Genomic DNA, 18,815 nt, shown 5'->3' on the forward strand with positions numbered 1-18,815 from the left:
GAGCCTCCCAAAGCATGACTCCGTCAGTCGCTGGTAGAATCCGACAGTGGGCGTCTACGGAACTTACTCCAACATAAAAGTTGTTTGACAGACATGCGCCTCCTGGACTCTCTGCGTGACAGCTTCCGGCGAGGGGTGGGGGTTGCTAAAGGGGGTCTTGTTACCTCCTCACTGTTCTCACTAGAAGTATCCCAGAGCCTCTCCCCCGATTCCCTTTCCGCTGGAACTCCTGCTCTCCCCCTACTGGTTCCTTCTTCTGCTGTAGAGTCTCTCCTATTCTCCTGGAGCCTCTCCACCACCTGTCCCTCCGATGGCAGTTCCCTGACATCCACCTCCCCCCCAGGGCCCCCTTCACCCCCCCGCCTCCTCTCCCACTGGCGGTGAGGGCGGAAAGCCCCGGAAGGAACTCTCCTCGTCGTCCGAGGATTCAAACACTTCTAACCACGGCGTACCGTCTCTCTCCTCGTCTTCCTCTTCTTCGTCGGAGTCGGCTTCCTCACCCACCCCTGACTCTGGGAACCCTTCAAACTCCCCTTCCTCATCGGTGGTCCCAAAGTGTTCCCTTCTAAATCGTGCCACGGGTTGCGGTTTTTTTGGGAAACGCTGATGAAATGTTTCTATTAAAACCTCGTCCTTGACTAACTCTGCTGGTACCCAAGTGTTTTCCGACTCAACTTCCCCCTCCCATTCTACCAGATATTCCACCTGATTCCCCTTCCACCTGGAATCAATGATTCCTGCCACGTTCATGTCGCGTTCTCTCTCTTCTATCACGGGCGTTTGGGTGACCTCTCTCTCACGCTCCCCCCACTCACGTCCCTCTCGGTACGGCGACAGTAATGACCTGTGAAATACTGGGTGCAATTTCATGTGACTGGGCAGTCTGAGTTTGAATGTTACTGGGTTGACCTGCTGTATGACCTCAAAGGGTCCCAATCTTTTGGGTCTCAATTTCTTACTCCCTCCCTTGAACGGTAGTCCTTGGGTGGATAGCCACACCCGGTTTCCCACCCTTATAGTTTCACCTTCCCTCCTATTTCTGTCTGCTTGTTTCTTATATTCTTCCTTGGCTTTCTCTAAGTTAAGTTGAAGCTGACGGTGGATCGCTTCCATCTCTTCAAAAAAGTGTTCCGCCGCCGGCACGCTCCACCTCTCCCCTCCTTCTCCTGGAAATGCCCGGGGATGACACCCATAATTTGCCAGAAAAGGACTCATCCCTGTGGACACGTTCTCCGCGTTGTTGTAGGCAAATTCTGCCAGAGGTAACTTATCTACCCAATCATTTTCTCTGTCTTTTACATAACACCTCAGGTATTGTTGTAAAATCCCGTTTGCCCTTTCCGCTTGCCCATTTGTTTCTGGGTGCCGGGCAGTTGAGAAATTGAGTTCCACGTGCAGTAAGCTCATAAGTTTCCTCCAGAACCTGGAAGTAAACTGTTTCCCTCTGTCGCTGACCACCCTCAAGGGGGCGCCATGCAACCTGAAAATATGCTCTACAAATAACTTGGCGGTTTCCTCCGCGGTGACCGCATGGGAACAGGCTATAAAATGACACATCTTAGTTAATAGATCTACCACCACCATGACAGCTGTTTTGCCCTTGGATTTTGGCAGGTCCGTCATAAAATCTATGGATACTGCCTCCCATGGCCTTTCTGGTGTGGGTAAGGGTTGTAATAGCCCCGCTGGCGCCACCCTCTCCCCTTTCGCTCGCTGGCACCTGTCGCAACCCCTGACATATTCCCGTACGTCCTCCCTCACCTTGGGCCACCAAAACTCTCTGGTAACGAACCACATGGTTTTGTGCTGTCCAAAATGCCCCGCTGTGGGGCTGTCATGCAACTGCTTGAGTACTCTGCCCCTCAGTTCCCCATCTGGTATGTACAGTGCCCCTTTGTAATACAACGCCCCGTTCTTTTATTCAAACCCCCCTGTGTTCTCCTCTGTCCTCCTGAGTTCTCTGAATTTCTCTTGGGCGTATTCATCGTTCTCCGTACCCTCTATCAGTTCCCTCTGCCCCACCAATGCCGCCCCACACACCCAGCGGTCTTCAGGGATTACATGCCTTGCCTCAGGCGCTCCCTCCCCCTCTAAGTACTCAGGTTTCCTGGAGAGAGCGTCCGCCCTCACGTTCTCGGAGCCTGGCACATAACGAATCTCAAAGTGGAATTTGGAGAACTCCTGGGCCCATCTCACTTGTCTCTGGTTCAGCACTCGTGCTGTTCTCCAGTATTCCAGATTTTTGTGGTCAGTTCGGACTTGAACCTTGTGCTGCACCCCAATCAGCAAGTGGCGCCATCTCCGGAATGCTTCATGAATGGCGAGCAGTTCTCGGTCGTATACTGTGTAGTTCCTCTCGGATTTGTTCAACTTCCGCGAGAAGAACGCACACGGTCTCCATTCGGACGTATCTTTTCCCGGCTGGAGAAGCATGGCCCCCACCGCTCGGTCTGACGCGTCAGTCTCCACCCTCATTGGTTGTTGTAGATCTACGTGCAAAAGTTGCTCTTCCGACGCAAACGCCTGCTTTAAGTGTTCGAACGCCCGCTGCGCTTCTTCCGTCCAAACAATTTTTTTCTTGCTGCTAAGACAATCCGTGATGGGCGCTGTTAAATGGGCAAAGTTTTTGATGAACTTCCTATAGAAGTTTCCGAAGCCCAGGAATCTTTGCACGTCCTTCTTGGTCTTTGGTGTTTTCCATTCCAGTACCGCTTGAACCTTGCTGGGATCCATGGCCAATCCCTTGTCAGACAACCGGTACCCCAGGAATTCCACCTCCCTGGTATGAAACTGACACTTCTCCAGTTTCACCCACAGCCGATTTTCTCGCAGTTTGCTCAGTACTTCTCTTACATCTCGCACATGCTGCTCCTCATTCTCTGAGTATACCAGGACGTCATCTAAGAACGCTACGCAGTTCTTGTAGAGCAATGGCCCCAGGACGTGATTCATGAACGATTGAAAACAGGCCGAGCCCGCCTGTAGACCGAAGGGCATAACGAGGTACTCAAAGGCCCCCAAGGGGGTGAACATAGTGGTTTTCCACTCATCCCCCTTTCTCACACGTATCAAGTTATATGCCCCTCTAAGGTCCAGCTTGGTAAAAATTTTCCCTTTTCTCACACGTGTCAGAATGTCATCAATTCTAGGCATAGGGAACGTCGCTGGTTCTGACACTGCATTTAGGTCCCTGAAATCACACACAAGCCTGGGTTTACCCGTGTGTTTTTTGTCCACAAAGAACACTGGGCTGCCCCCCACCGCTCGTGACTCTCTGGTGAAACCTCGCTTGAGGTTCTTGTCAATGAACTCCCTTAACTCCTGCATCTCACTGTCTGACATTGCATACAGCTTGCCCACTGGCAATTGTGCTCCTGGGAGTAAGTTAATTTGACAGTCAAAGGGTCTGTGCGGGGGCAGTTTATCTGTTTCCTTTTCGCTAAAGACGTCAATCAAGTCAGCGTATTGTGGTGGCACCTTCCCCTTGTCCATCACTTCCATCCCTGCTAGAGTGGCCCTGGCCCCTGCCTGAGCCTCTCCCTCCTTGCAGTGTTCTAGGCAATGTGCCGAGCCAAAGGAAACCACTCTCTGATGCCAGCCTACTAGCGGATCGTGTAGTGCCAGCCAGCTCATTCCCAAAATAATAGGAGCTCCTCCCAAGGTGGCTACGTTAAACGCTATCAGTTCTGTGTGTCTTGCCACCCTCATTATCATTGGTACAGTCTGTTGGCTCACTTCTCCTCCCAACAGTTCCCTCCCATCAATCGTGGTAACCTGCAAAGGCTTACTTAATGGGATAGTCTGTATCTGGTGTTCAGCTGCAAACTCCTTACTCATGAAATTACAGGAACTACCTGAATCCAATAGCGCTTTTATCTTTAGTGGGTGTCCGTTTGCCAGTTCCAGCAACACCTCTATCACAAGCGCTGGTCTTGGAGGTTCCGGCGTGGGCACATTCACTACTCCCTGGCCTGGCTGCTGCGCCCTGATGTTGGCAGCCAGGCGTTGGCTTTTACTTGCTCCTTGATTTCTTCTTCCTCCTTCCCCCCAACAGTTCCCGCCATCCCTTGCCATTCCTTCCTTTGCGGACAGACTCTGGCAAAGTGACCTGGCTGTTGGCAGAGATAACATCTCTTGGCGCTCTTTCCCTCCTTCTTCCGCCCCTCACTGGTGTTTGAAACTGCGCGCGCGCGCTGTTCCAAGTTCCATCGGCTCTGCTGGCGGGAAAGGCTGCTCCGGAATCTCCGGAATGCGGAAGTCCTTCCAACGTTCCCCCTTTCCTTCCCGCTTTTCCAAAGCTCTGGCTTCCTGGCGCGCTCCTATGGACAGCGCAGATTTAGTCAGCTGGTCCATAGACTCCGCCCTAGGCGCCCGGGAAAGTTCATCTTTCACTGCCGGAGAGAGCCCTTCTTCAAACAGCATTTGAATAGGTTCACTCGCAAGGTCCCACCCCAGTCTATGAATCAGCATGGTGAACTCAGTCCAGTACTCACGTACAGATCGGCTCCCCTGTTTACACGCCATTAACTGCCTGCGCACCACCCCTTGCTCAATCTCGCTGGAAAACATCAAGTCCATGGCGCGAAAAAAATTCATTGTGTCCTTTAAGATTTCATTATTGGCTGCCATCAGGGGCCTAATCCAGTCCCTCGCCCCTCCCTCTAGATGGCCAATCACGTACGCCACTCTAGAGTTCTCATCGGGGAAGTCATCAAACAGTAGATTGAGAGCATATTGCATCTCTGTCCTAAAGGCTTGATAGTTCCTGGGATCCCCCCCAAATTTCTGCACCAATCCAGGCACCTTTCTGGCAAGTGGGGTGGTTTTTCCCTTATCCGCATCTTGAGCCCTCCTCTCCTCGAGCCTCGCCGTTTGCAGCGCGAGCTGGACCTCCAACGCCCTGTACCTTTCTTCCAGGCTTGGACCTGCTCCAGCTCCAGCTCCTCCGGTTCCGGCTGGTTCGCTCATGATGCCCTCTGCTTGCACAAGCTGCTTTCAAAAACTGTCGGATTGCTGTGATGGGATAATGAGCTGCTTGTGCGTAAAAGCTTGATCCCTCTGGGGTTTGGCTGGTCACCCAAACCTAGGCACTAACGGAGCCCCCAAAGCATGACTCCGTCAGTCGCTGGTAGAATCCGACAGTGGGCGTCTACGGAACTTACTCCAACATAAAAGTTGTTTGACGGACATGCGCCTCCTGGACTCTCTGCGTGACAGCTTCCGGCGAGGGGTGGGGGTTGCTAAAGGGGGTCTTGTTACCTCCTCACTGTTCTCACTAGAAGTATCCCAGAGCCTCTCCCCCGATTCCCTTTCCGCTGGAACTCCTGCTCTCCCCCTACTGGTTCCTTCTTCTGCTGTAGAGTCTCTCCTATTCTCCTGGAGCCTCTCCACCACCTGTCCCTCCGATGGCAGTTCCCTGACACTTCCCTTTTGCGCAAAAGTCTGATTGGTATTTCTTTAAAAATGATAATTGGTCTGCCTTCAATTATTAAATTTTTTTTGTAGCTCGTTTTTAAAATTAAATTTTTCATCTCTATTGAGTTAAAAATTACTAGGCAGTCCCCGGGAGGTTTTTTTTTTAACTTAGTTTGTTGAGATCTCATTCTTATTCTGAAAACATTTTCTATGGTGTATGCCACCTCTTCTTTTATTTCCAACCATTTAGTTAGTTCCTTGATCATTTTTTCCTTTATGTTCTTGTTCGCTTCTTCTCCTACTCCCCTAAATTTTAAGTGAAGCTGTTTCTGTCGCATTTCTGCCATGGCTAAGTTGTCCCACATTTGATCCTGCATTTTATTCACCTCTCTCATTTCTTCTTTAATTTTTTCCGTCTCCCTCTTCTGTTCTCTCATCTCTTTTTGGATTTTTTTATTAGTTTCTTCAATTATTTTTGACTTGGTTGACAGATCCTGGATGTTAATTGAAAGTTCTCCTACTGCACCTTGTATCTTTTTATCTATCATCTCCTGCACTTCTCCTAATTTGTTTTCCATATGCAATTCATTTTGTTTAAATTCCTCCTTAATTTTTAGCCATAAAAATATCTCAATTAATTCTGTTTCCTCATTTTTCCACTCTTAAGTTTATTTCTCCACATTCCCACATCAGTTTGCAATTTTTTAAAAAGTCCTCATAAAAATCCAGCAATGTTTCATTTTTAATTGCTCCTAATATAGAATTGTAGACCCGAGGATCATCTAGTCCACCCCATCTTTGTTTGCAATTCTGCCTGATAAACACATTTTTTGCAAAGCCATTTCCCCTTATATGCCCTTTTGTATGCTATTTCCACCAGTATATGCAATTTTGTGGACACTTTGCCCCAGTATATGCATTTTTTATGCACATTACTTGGCTGGAGAACTGCATTGCAAAATTCAGAAGAGTGCTGCCTTCAAAGGAGGGCTGTGCTTTGGTTCACATATTATTTCAGAAAGTTCAAAATAGGCAGGCTTGCCTATCAGTGTAAACTAAATCACCCGCCCCCATACTCTGAGAGTCCTGTTTCCAGAGTCTTACCCACCCTTCCCAACTTACCAAGATATATGTTCTCTGCAAGCGCTGGAACCATTTGCTTGCTCTGCCCTTTACTTGGGGGGACTTCATATGTATACAGATCGTCTTCCTCCTCCTCTTGAGTATCACTGGGAACCTACAAGAACGGAAGGAGGAAGCTGGGTGAGGCCCTCACATTCTCGAATATGCGGTGGTCCAGGCTGTGTTGCAGTCATGGAAGGCTAGGGAGCAGCCACAAAAGAAACCGCTCTGGACCTTAAGAACAAAATCGAAGCCAGCAAATAGCCAGGTCCAGAGGACATCCACCTGAGAGTGTGCAGCATGCATTGAAAGTGCCTTCTTTCCCTCAGAGAATCTTGGGAACTGTAGTTTAACACTAATAGAGCTACAATCCTGGCATCGTTAACAAACAATAGTTCCCAGGATTCAGGGGGAGTGGACATACAACCATTGGGCTGGTTTCCATAGATTTTTCTCAATCTCTCCCAAGGCAGAATTGAGAGCTATCCGTAGAAAGTGGTAGAAAAACACAGGTGTCAGGGGCTCAGGAGCAGAGGCACAGGGGAGAGAGGAAATGGAGAGCGAAGGGGAAGAATCGGAGGGCAGCGTAGGGGAGTATGACAGTGGCACGAGAGATTCCATGAGCTTCTCCAGCGAATCAGAAGATTCCCAGAGGGGGGCGCCGAGGGCCAGGGCAAGGGGGGTCCCAGGGGGGATGCACCAGAAGCAAGAGGCCAGCGGGGACTCCCAAAGCAGCAGCGGGAGATCAGGACCAGTTCCCCCACCAGAGCATAGTGGGGGGGAAGAGTCCCATGTATCAGGGCCAGCGTCTCCTCCAGCAGGGAGAGAAGATGAGTCAGGGCTGACCACGCCTCTATCGGAGAGTGAGGGAACGGAGGGGAAGTCAGGTCCAGCTAGCCTCCCCGAAGGGGGAAGCAGTGACAGGAGCAGTGTAACGGTCAGGAGAAAGGTTGCTGGCTGGGCGTGCGCGCCAAGTTCGAATGTACAGGCGCGCGGGACAGCAGAAAACCCGGATTGGGAACCAGGTCCTAAAGCCCGCCAGAGGCAGGGGGAAGACTCAGGGGACTCAGCGTCAGAAGAGTCTAGAAAGGGCAAGACCCCAGCGGACAGGTGGACCCAGAGGAGGAAAGAGCAAAGGAAGAGGTGGAGCAAGGCTAGAGTCTTAAACTGGTGTCTGGGGGGAGGAGATTCAGATGGAGTTTCAGCGGTCTAGAGGTTGAGACGTAGAGCTGCGCGCCGTGGCTTTGAAATCGAAACTGAACTTCAATAAAGACTTTTGTATATAACAACGAACTGGCGTTGGTCCTTTGTGAGCTGGGACCTTGGGCAGCTCTGAAAACAGGGCTTTGCCATTGCTATGACTGGGTGGCAAGTACACACACACAACCCCCCCCCCCAGGAAAAGGGGGAAGCAAGTAGAGAAACTCAGGTTCACTTGAACATACAGATGGTCTGCCATAGGGGGCTATCTAGGGGTGACGTTGGCGTTAGGGAGCAAACGTCAAGAGGGCTCTGGGGCCAAGATGGCAGGGATAGGGCTGGGAGCTGGCTGGTTGTGCAGAATACTTACCCCCTGCAGCTGTTTCTCTGAAACACACAAAGGGCTCAGCCATGTTTTTATCAAAACTTCCCGCAAAGTGTTTCCCAAAAAAACAGACATCAGCAACAAAATCAACAAGCATCATAAGATACCATTTAAAACTTTCATATTAATAAACAGATTCAGTCTCTCAAGGCTTTGGAAAACACCACTGAAAGCATAACTGGGCAGCTCAGCTCAAAGGGGCTGATGGCCTTTGTGCCCAGGGACTTAAGGACACCGCAATAAAGGAGTTTTGGAGGCTTCCTTATATTCTAAGGTCACATTTGCACCAAATGTTTAAAGCATTATGATACCCCTTTACACAGCCATGGCTTCCCCAAAGATTTCTGGGAGCTGAAGCTTGTTAAGGGGCTGAGAATTAAAAGGGGACACACACACCCCACTTCTTTGTGATGAACGCAACACAGGCATCCCTGTGTAATGTACTCCACTGCTTACCTGGTCGCTTGGGAGGCACAGGTGGGACTCTGGACCTTTTAAGAAGGGCAGGAACAAAATTAGACATTCAGAAGCTTCATGAGCTAAGATGGCAATCTCCCTGTTCCTCTTCCACTTGGCCCTGGGTAGTTACGTCCAAAAAGGACTGAACAAGTATCTGCTAGAGATGCTCTGTAGCAGTGCATTAGCATAGTCTTCCCTCAGGACCCTCCTCCTTTCCCCAGCAAACTATGGAAGAACCTCGTATAATCCTCTGGGGTGGACAATGTGTTTTTCTTAAGAATCAATTTCTATTTAAAGTTTTTAAGATTAAAATACAACAAAAGCCAGGCTGATCTAAGAGAGAAAGATAGCAAAGAAACAGAAGAAGAGAAGAAAAAAGAGAGAAAAGAAAAAGAAAAGAAGGGGGGAAAGAGGACAAGAATACCAATCTCTTTATCACAATTATACTTTAACCCTTATTCCACACACTGAAGAGTGAAGCCTCCAGTCACTATTTCATTTCTCAGAAGGTGGAAAAAGCTGCAAGGGGGTCAACTATTTTGGACCTTATTAACAGCTAAGAACTGATCAATGAGGTGGAAGTAGTGGGAACCTTGGGAGGAAGTGACCATGTCCTCTTGGGATTCATTATACAGTGGTAAAGGTAAAGGTAAAGGTAAAGGTACCCCTGCCCGTACGGGCCAGTCTTGACAGACTCTGGGGTTGTGCGCCCATCTCACTCAAGAGGCCAGGGGCCAGCGCTGTCCGGAGACACTTCCGGGTCACGTGGCCAGCGTGACATCACTGCTCTGGCGAGCCAGAGCCGCACACGGAAACGCCGTTTACCTTCCCGCTGGTAAGCGGTCCCTATTTATCTACTTGCACCCGGAGGTGCTTTCGAACTGCTAGGTTGGCAGGCGCTGGGACCGAGCAGCGGGAGCGCACCCCGCTGCAGGGATTCGAACCGCCGACCTTTCGATCGGCAAGTCCTAGGCGCTGAGGCTTTAACCCACAGCGCCACCTGTGTCCCGGTGGTACCTCGGGTTAAGTACTTAATTCGTTCCAGAGGTCCGTACTTAACCTGAAACTGTTCTTCACCTGAAGCACCACTTTAGCTAATGGGGCCTCCTGCTGCTGCCACACCGCCGGAGCATGATTTCTGTTCTCATCCTGAAGCAAAGTTCTTAATCTGAAGCACTATTTCTGGGTTAGCGGAGTCTGTAACCTGAAGCGTATGTAACCTGAAGCGTATGTAACCCGAGGTACCACTGGACAGAGGAAAGGAAAAGCTGAGTGTAGCTGGACACACACACTGCACTTTAAGAAAGCTGATTTCAAAATGATTAAGGAATTACTGGGTGAAATCCCATGATCTGAAAACTCAAAGAGAAGGGAGTCGGTAATGGATGGAGTTTCTTAAAGGTGAGATACGGAAGGCAAAATTGCAAACATTTCTTACAAGAAAGAAAAGTGGGAGACATCTAAAAAACAACAGTGTGACTGCATAAGGAGCTTGCAGATGAGCTGAGATTTAAAAGAGGCATGTGTAAGGAATGGAAGAAGGGGCAATTCACGAAGGAAGAATATAATGAGTAGCCAAGGTCAGGTGGGCTAAAACTCAGAACAAGCTCAAGCTTGCAAGGAGGTTCCAGATAATAAAAAGGTTTCTTCGACTATGTTTGAAGCAAGAGGAAGAGCAAGCAAGTGGCAGCCCCTCTGCATGGAGAAGACAGAGAAATGCTGTCGGATGACAGAGAGAAGGCAGAACTGTTCAACCTGTACCTGCCTCTGTCTTCTTCCTAAAGGAAAAGAGTGCCCAACCTGGTGATAGTAGAATAAAGGATGAAGAGGAAAAAAGGACAAATGGGGTGCCCGAGGCCCAGTGTTGCTCAGTATCTTTGGATATGACTTGAATGAAGGAATTAAGGGGATGCTTATCAGATTTGAAGATGACACTAAACTAGGAGGGGTAGCTAATACCTAGCTAAGATAGAACCAGGTTCAAGAGGATCTTACCAAAGTAAAGAACTGAGTCAAAACTAATAAAATGAATTTCAATAGGGACAAATGTCACTTAGGCAGGAAGAACCAGATGCACAAATGTTAGATGGGGGACACCTGGATTGCCTGTGGTACATGTGAAAAGAATCTAGGGGTTTTGGTGGACCACAGGTTTAACATGAGTCATCAGTGTGATTGCAGCAGCAAAAAATGCTAATGCAATTCTGGACTGCAACAATAGAAGTATAATGTCCAAAGCAAGGAAAGCCATAGTCCCACTCTATTCTTCCTTGGTCAGACCAATATTGTGCCCAGTTCTGAACACTACAGTTTAAGAAGGATATTGACAAGCTGTAGGGTGTGCAGAGGAGGGTGACTAAGATGATCAAGGGTCTGGAAACCAAGCCTTGTGGGAAATGGTTGAGGGAGCTGGGTTTGCTTCGCATGCATAAGAGAAGTGATATAATAACCTTATTCAAATATCTGAAGGACTGCCATACTGAATAGAATAAGCTTGGGGCTTTTGCTGCTCCAGAGTGGGACCCAAACAAATGGATTCAAATTACATGAAAGGAGATTCTGACTAAATGTGAGGGAAAAGTTTCTGATGGTAAGAGCTTCCCCCCCCAATCAAGTAAATAAATAAAAATATGTCACTAAGTGACCAATCACGTGGCAGATAGCTCAGTTCTGCCCCCAACACAATTCCTGGCTACACCTATGCTTCCAACTCTGCCGTTCTACAATTCTATGGCTCTATGATTCTAAGCCCACTTTTCTGCTTGCAATTGAGTATAAGCCACAAGTCAATAAAAGGTTGCTCACGGAGTCTTATTCTTCCCAAATATGTTCTGCAAAAAGAAGGAAAGGAAATTATAGAGAGAAAACAAAATTAAAATCTTCCTCTTATATTTGTTAATCAAGAATCCCCTTGGGTAGTATGGAGCCAGACTGTTTGGAAACAAAATAGAGCTATGCAAAAACTAAGTAGTGATTGCTGCATATAAGGACTCACATTAAAAAGCTACAGAATATTGAGGGTGCTTTTTTTGGTGCAGGGTGAAGGTGGCCCAATAGAGACTACAGTATTTTGCATGCCTTGAGGTTAAGCAACTCAAGTGTTTAATTGTCCCTTCTATACCACCTTCTAAAATAGTACAGTTTTGCTTTAATGGGAAAAAAGAGAAAAGAAATATCGGAAAGAAACCAGGAATTTAACACCCCCCTCCCAAAATAGTTCCAGTACACACTTATGTCAGAGTTGCATTTTTAAGCGCACAGACAACCCAAATAACCAAGTCTCAAAAAGCCCAGGACAACACTGGAATGCAATGACGTGATGACAACGTTGTGCGGATGCTCTGTAAAATGTGTAAAAGCATCCCACAGTCTGTAATGCATCTCTACAAAGAGTTCACATGATAAGAGGTGCCTTAATTTCTGCCCAGCCTGGGCAGACCTTGCAATGTGCACGTCCTTCTTCCACATACTCGCCACCCATTATAGTGGCAGCTGCCAGTCCTCAGTGTTTAACAGATGTGACATGAAATCAGTCCCAGTTCCAGTCCCCTGACAACTGAGGGGCAGAGGGGACCACCAACTGCATAGTACATTTTATTCCCAAAGAAGACAGCTTCTCTGAAACAAGAAGCATAAAGATGGTTACCACAATTTTTATTAGGCTTTGGTAACACAAAGGAGTGTCGATTTCATTTTCTCATTTTTCAAATCTTCTGTTTACCACATTTCTCTATCAGTTTGCCATTTTAAAAAATAAGTCCCCACAAGCCACACGGTTGGACTCACTTTTAGCTGACCCAGATTCCCAGCAGAAAGCTCTCCCAAACACCAACCCTAAAATACCTGGGCAGAAAGCAAACGACAATCTTACCATTGTGGAAGAAGTGGAGCTCCACTCAGGCCAGCCAGGGGCCATGCAAATGGGGGCCTGGCCTTGCCAAACAGGCACAAAACGCCACTGTGCCTCATATTTGCATACACCTTCCAAAGGATAGATTTACACAGAAATGGCAACAACAAAGGGGGGGGGAGCTTAAAAAGAAGGGAGGGGTAGCTAATGCTGCAGAAAACAAAATCAGAATTCAAAATTACTTTAACAGATTGGAGAACTGGGTGCAAGCTAACAAAACGAATTTCAATAGGGACAAATTTAAGGTTCAGCACTTGGGCAGGAAGAACCAGATGCCCAAATATAGGATGGGGGACACCTGGCTTACTAGCAGTACATGTGAAAAGGATCTAGGGTCTTGATGGACCACAAGCTGAACATGAGCAAACAGTGTGATGCAACAGCAAAAAAAGCTAATGCTATTCTAAGCTGCATCAACAGAAGTCTCTAGTGTCCCACTCAAGAGAAGTCATAGTCCCACTCTATTCTTCCTTGGTCAGACCACATCTGGAATACTGGGTCCAATTCTGGGCATCACAATTTAAGAAGGATGTTGACAAGCTGGAAGGTGTGTAGAGGAAGGTGACCAAGATAATCAAGGGTCTGGAAACCAATTCTCATGAGAAATGGTTGAAGGGGGTGTGTATATTTAGCCTGAAGAAGAGGAGATTGAGAGGAGATATGAGAGCCATCTTCAAATATCTCAAGGGCTGTCACATGGAGGAGGGTGCATGCTTGTTTTCTCCTGCTCTGGAGGGTTGGACTCAAACCAATGGCTTCAAGTTGCAAGAAAGAAGATTCCAACTAAACATTCAGAAAAGCTTTCTGACAGTAAGAGCTGTTCAGCAGTGGAACAGACTCTCACGAGAGGTGATGGACTCTCCTTCCTTGGAGGTTTTCAAGCAGAGGTTGGATGGTCATCTGTCATTGATACATTAGCTGGGATTCCTGCATTGCAGGGGCTGGGACTAGATGACAGTCATGGTCCCAGTCTACTGCTGAATCAAAGCAAAATCAGTGAGGTTTTCTGCAAACTGACAATTGTTCCGATTCAGCGGTAAACAGTGGGTTTTCCAGGGAACCTGACGGGACAAATGGAAGAGATTTCGGGAGAAAAAGAGTGGGAATGATGCCACAGAGAGCAGCTGCCTTATACCTAAGCTGACCATTGGTATTGGCAACACCAATAGATTGAGGGCGGTGTGGGAGGTTCCCCCATACTGGGCACCAAGCCAAGGGGGCACACACAGTTGAGAAGATCCCTCACTGAGAAGATCCATTTGGGGGCGCCAAATTGTGGCCTTGCTCAGGGCGCCCACTACCAAAGAGCCCCAAGGTCTGCTCCAAGTGGGATCTTCCCAGCCTTACCCGAGATGTTGAGGACTGAAGTAAGGAGACTCTACCACTGAACCAACCTTTAAAAATAATGTTTGAATCAGCCTTCTGTACTAATTTATGCTTATTTAAATGTTACAGTATTTCCCAATTACTCTTCAGGACTAGAATTTTAAAAAAAGTTAATTAGCATGTTAAGAGTAAATTTGAAACATGCCCATCACTAGAATGATAAATATAAGGGCAGAGGTGTGCGACGGGTTTAAAATACATATATTTAAAAATAGGATTACAGTGCTCTTTCATTTTAGTGCAATTGCACAAATTTTACATTTTCAATAACCATTTTTGTGTGCTAATGAAAGTGTTGATTTAAAAAAGTGTGTGTGTGTGTGTTATAATGGCACCAAGCAGAAAAGTATTTGTGATGGTATGGCAAGTGGCTATAGATGGACCATCCTGATCTGTCACACGTCAAAGCCAAGACAAGCGGAGTCGCAGCTGAGAGAAGATGCCTTGCTCTGCTAGCCTTTCCAACCAAGCAGGAGAAATGGAAGCAGAATGGGGAAAACACAGGGCAACAACTTGATGAAAACGTGAGTGAATGAAGAAACATGAAATGCCCCTATAGAAATTTGTATCACTGCTTTTAAATATATCATGTGATATTGTAATGTGGCACATTATTGTGTATTGCTTTTAGGACTCTGAAAGCTACTTTGAGTACATATTTGTAAAACAGAGGGAGATAAATTTTATCAATCAACCCATAATTACACATCCATATGCGCCAGGCAAAAACATTTCTTTTTTAAAAAAAATATTTTTATTAAACAATTTCAACCTAACAAATTATCCGACCATATAATCATTTCTCTTCTGCCAGGACTTTGGCTTTTAATGATCTATGGCCTCTTTTAGTGGATGGGATGCTTTAATTCTGCCTTTTAAAAATACATTTGAAAGATTTTTCTGTTTTGTTTTATAGTTTTAACATAAATGCTATTTAATCATTGTTGTAAATTGCTTTGCAAAACTTTTGGTTTTAAAAAAGGCAACTCATAAATTTCATCCATAATGATGATTTCAGTTCTTTCAGGCACATTTTTTGCTTCCAGCTCTGTGCAATGATGGCACACCAGAAATGAGATTATGGGGAGACTCAGGCTCAGGGACCAGACCTCTCTCATCCGACCCTCAGGGCTAATTCGAGAACACGCTTCTCCCTAGCGCTGCTTCTTGCTCTCCGGCAGTGTTTCCGCCCGCCTGGAACGTGTCCTTGGACCCTGATGCTTACTTCTGCTGAGGTGGGGGGGGGGGCGTTAGAGAGACTGCGCATGGAGCCTGTACAGAGGTAACATTTCTATTCCTTGCTTTGGCCTCTTTGTGTCTCAGGCCCAGCCCACCACTGTGGACATGTGGCCCTGGAAGATGGTCCAAAAGGAAATGTCTTTCTCAGGCAGAAGCTGGTTCCCCACCCCTGCTACAAGACAGAATGATTTTCAGGCTTTGGGTTTCTTAATGCTTTTGCAGTCCTAACTATGGGTGGGATACAAAATCAAAGGAAGAAATCCGTTTGTTAACAGTTTTCAGGTATAGCTCTCCATGAAGCACAGAGGTAAATGCCCCTCCCTGCGCCGCAATTTGGCTTGGAAAAAGTTCTCTCTTGACTCCAAGAAAAGGCTTTCCTCCCAAGCCTAAAACCTGCTTGTGGAAGAACAGGGCAAGGGGCTAATGGGAGGCCCCAGAGACTGGCTCTCTAACCCTGCTTTGGTAGATGGGTCCAGCTGGCTAAGCCCAGTTCATGGGCATGCATTGGGGCCCAATAAAAACCTTTCATTTGCACTCCAAGGTCTCAGGATCTGGCTTGCAAATGCACACTATTGCCAGAGGCTACCAAGGGGGGGGGGGGGAGTCAAGGTCTTCTAGGATTAGAAATATGACAGTGATGGGGAGATAAGAGTGAGCAAAATTCCCCAACCCTTGGAGAGAACATCCCTCCTGCCCCAAATTCTGCCTCCTTCCCTTAGTGTCAGGTATGTTGGTTATGAAACATGCAAATAGGTTTGGGATTGGTGTAAAGCTGATGATGCAACAATGGCACCGATACCTCCCCTTACGGAATGGGATGGGGTTCCAGCCCAGGATGAATGTTACAGGTTCCCCAAACACTGTTGGGTACATGGCTCTCTTCTCAGAAGTCAGTCAGTACTCGCAGCTGACATCGTGGATTTTTTAAACCAGCACAACCGCGGGAAATGACATTTACTGTAGGAAAGCAGGTCTTTGTGTGGCTCTTGAGGTCTGGCTCCTGTCTCTCCACATATAGAGCAGTAGCCATCACAGTCCATGCAAAGTCCAGATCAGTTTTTCTAACAAACAAGTCCTTTATTCCATTCTATTTCTTTTCACAGCACTTAAGGCAGAGAGGCACAGGCGAGACAACACAGCAACTGCCCGAGCTGCTGCAGGAGTTGATCAGAATCAGAACTTCTCAAAGCGGAGGAGTTACAAGGCACATGACAGTCACAAAAGGACAGGCAGCACCTCCAGCTCTCTGGGGGGAAAGAAGGCGCTGCAGGGCAGAATCTGCAATACTGATTCGTGATTAAAGGCGGGGTCCCAGACACCCCCAACAAGGCCAGGGAGAGGAGGGGAAGCAATCTTTCACCAGCTGGCCATGGGGAGCCCCTGAGAGTGGGGCTGCTGGTCAGCAACTGACAGTAGGTATCAGCCCTGCCCCCCCCCCCAGTGGTGAAATCCGACCTGCCAGTTGCAGAGTCTGGTGGCAAAGGCAAGGTGTAGGTGAGCAGCAAGAGGCAGGATGGGATATTGGAGCATTTTGATGGGGAAATCTGGCACAGGCACTTTCACCCCCCATCCCTCTCTCCTGCCAACCACACCCTCCAGGAAAGGACCCAGAAAGGAAAAAATCAGCATCAACTTTGGCTTAAGAGCAGAGAAAAGAGGGGAGGCCAGTAAATGGAGAGAGAGAGAGAGAGAGAGAGAGAGAGAGAGGGAGGGGAGAGAGACCCAGAGTGGGCTCCGTGTTCCCCTCGGCACAGACCCACAGCAAGAGCTGTGCTGCTGCTCCCTCAGGAGCGGCAGGTGGCGCCAGAGCAGGCCTGCAGCTTGATCAGCCTCTGGTTCATCTGCTCCAGCTGTGAAGGGTCCACAGTTTTCACCACGTTGAAGAGCTGGTGTGGGTCCGAAGTCAGGTTATAGACTTCTACAAAATTCTGCAAGAGAAAAGACAGGGAGAAAGAGAGTTCCCCCCCAAGGGGAGGGGCAGAAGTCACAATTTGCTAAAGGAAAGAAGACAAAATCCTCAACAACTTCTACTACTACAATGTACTATATGTGGGGCTGCCCTTGAAGACAGTTCAGAAGCTGCAACTGCTGCAATAGATCAGCATCCAGCCAGCAGGACACCTACTATTCCTCTCCTCAAAGACCTGCAATGGTTGCCAGTTTGCTTCTGATCCAATTTAAGCTGGTTATGTGAATGTAGAAAGCCTTAAATGACCTGGGTTCGAAATACCTGAAGAAGTGCCTTGTCCCGTACAGACCAGCCTGAATGTGCCGGTGGTGATGGCAGTTACGGAACTCCCTCCCCTCAGAAGTACATCTGGTGCTCTTTGTGTCCCCTGAGGGGGGACAACTCTTCTCCCAGGCTTTGGGGAGCTATTTTAGATCAGCTTGTTCCCCTTGCCACTTCTGCACAGTAAGGATTGTTGAGTTTCAATTATGGTTTTAAGCGGTGCTTTAATTGTATTTCATATGTTCTACTGAATTTATGCACCCCACCCTGGGAACTTGTTAGGAAAGGCTGGAAACAAATTAAATTCAACAGAATATTTTAAACCTAAGCCTGACCCAGGCCAAGAGTGAGGGCTAGCTGGTCCTGGCACACCCTTCTGTGATTAAACGTGCACCCCAGAATATGCACCAGACTCCTCTGCTATGGCTCCTCAGTGAATGATGTCTGCATGAAGAGGCTGGGAACGGTTGCTGTGTGGCAGCATCCCTTGGAGGCCACTGCTGACCATCAACAGGGACAGGGTGTGGCCCTCTCTCTGGGCCTCGGTCAGGACAGGAGGGGCAGACGGTGCTCACCTGGGCATCTGCAAACTCACAGTACTGCAGGTTGATGGGGCTTAGTGTGCGCACACAGGCATACGTGTTGTTGAAGGCATCCTCGCACACACAGTCAGGGAAGCATTGCTGCCAAAGGGAGAGAGGGGGAGAGAGGCTTTATTCAAATCTAACACCTACCCAAGACTGCAACATTCCCTCCAACAACAAACTCAGCTGACGAGTGCCCACAGGGCCCCTGAGGGAGACAAGGGGGGCAGAAATATCCAGAGGCATCCTGATACCAAGGGAGACCACTGGTCCATCTGCTTCAGGACTGTCCACATGGACTGGGAGCAGCTCTCCAAGAGGCCAGGGATCAAACCTGGGGCCTTTTATCCACACAGCAGAAGTCCCTATCCCTGAGCTATGCCCCTTGCCCACTTTTTTGTGGGGAGGGGGCCTGAGAAGGTAGCCTGCCCTTTTCCAAACAGGCCTAATGAGGGCTGAGTGTGCTCAGTGGCCGTGCTGAGCATTCCATAGGAGGAGGGGATGGAATGGAGTCTCCTGAAGAGGGCATGGCTGGCTGAAGCATGCTGTACTGCAACACTGTGCAGGTCCCTGGGTTTCCAAAGAACACAACTTCCAGCCCTTCCCCCATCTCTTTCAACCCTTTGAAAGCAGGTTTGGAGGCACTTCTGCTCCAGACTCATGGGGGTGTCTCCAACCCACTGAAATCAATGGACATGCCTAATTTAGGGCCACTAATTTCAAAGGGTCTAATCTGAGCACAACCCCAATGTGATGGGCAAAAGGCATAATTCCAACCTGTGCTAAGCAAGTGGAAACTCTAAGTGGGAGATGAGGTGGGAGCTAGGAATGTGGACTGCAAGATAAGAGCAGGAATGAGGAGAAGAGCGTTGGCTTCCCTCAGTG

At 48.1% G+C, this 18,815-nt stretch overlaps 2 protein-coding genes across 6 annotated transcripts in view; both read right to left on the reverse strand.

Annotated features, from left to right (window-relative positions):
* LOC310851155 (SH2 domain-containing protein 6-like) overlaps positions 1–16,037 on the reverse strand; it is a 47,507-nt gene extending 31,470 nt beyond the window's left edge. For all 5 annotated transcript variants that reach the window (XM_083753362.1, XM_083753361.1, XM_083753363.1 and 2 more), the window contains exons 1-5: positions 12,453–16,037; positions 11,387–11,412; positions 8,579–8,613; positions 8,108–8,124; positions 6,538–6,652 (exon numbers count right to left, since the gene is read on the reverse strand). In XM_083753362.1, coding sequence (XP_083609488.1) covers positions 6,538–6,652; positions 8,108–8,124; positions 8,579–8,613; positions 11,387–11,412; positions 12,453–12,497 — 238 coding nt within the window. In that variant the 5' untranslated portion in view covers positions 12,498–16,037. The remainder of the gene's footprint in view (positions 1–6,537; positions 6,653–8,107; positions 8,125–8,578; positions 8,614–11,386; positions 11,413–12,452) is intronic.
* Positions 16,038–16,172: 135 nt separating this feature from the next.
* The window catches only part of LOC310851126 (N-acetylglucosamine-6-sulfatase-like), a 34,130-nt gene continuing 31,487 nt past the window's right edge, over positions 16,173–18,815 (reverse strand). The window contains exons 12-13 of the mRNA XM_083753303.1: positions 17,922–18,029; positions 16,173–17,044 (exon numbers count right to left, since the gene is read on the reverse strand). Coding sequence (XP_083609429.1) covers positions 16,901–17,044; positions 17,922–18,029 — 252 coding nt within the window. The 3' untranslated portion in view covers positions 16,173–16,900. The remainder of the gene's footprint in view (positions 17,045–17,921; positions 18,030–18,815) is intronic.

Source organism: Podarcis gaigeae, assembly GCF_964106915.1.
Source record: "Podarcis gaigeae genome assembly, chromosome: 8".
In the NCBI taxonomy this organism is placed as follows: domain Eukaryota; kingdom Metazoa; phylum Chordata; class Lepidosauria; order Squamata; family Lacertidae; genus Podarcis; species Podarcis gaigeae.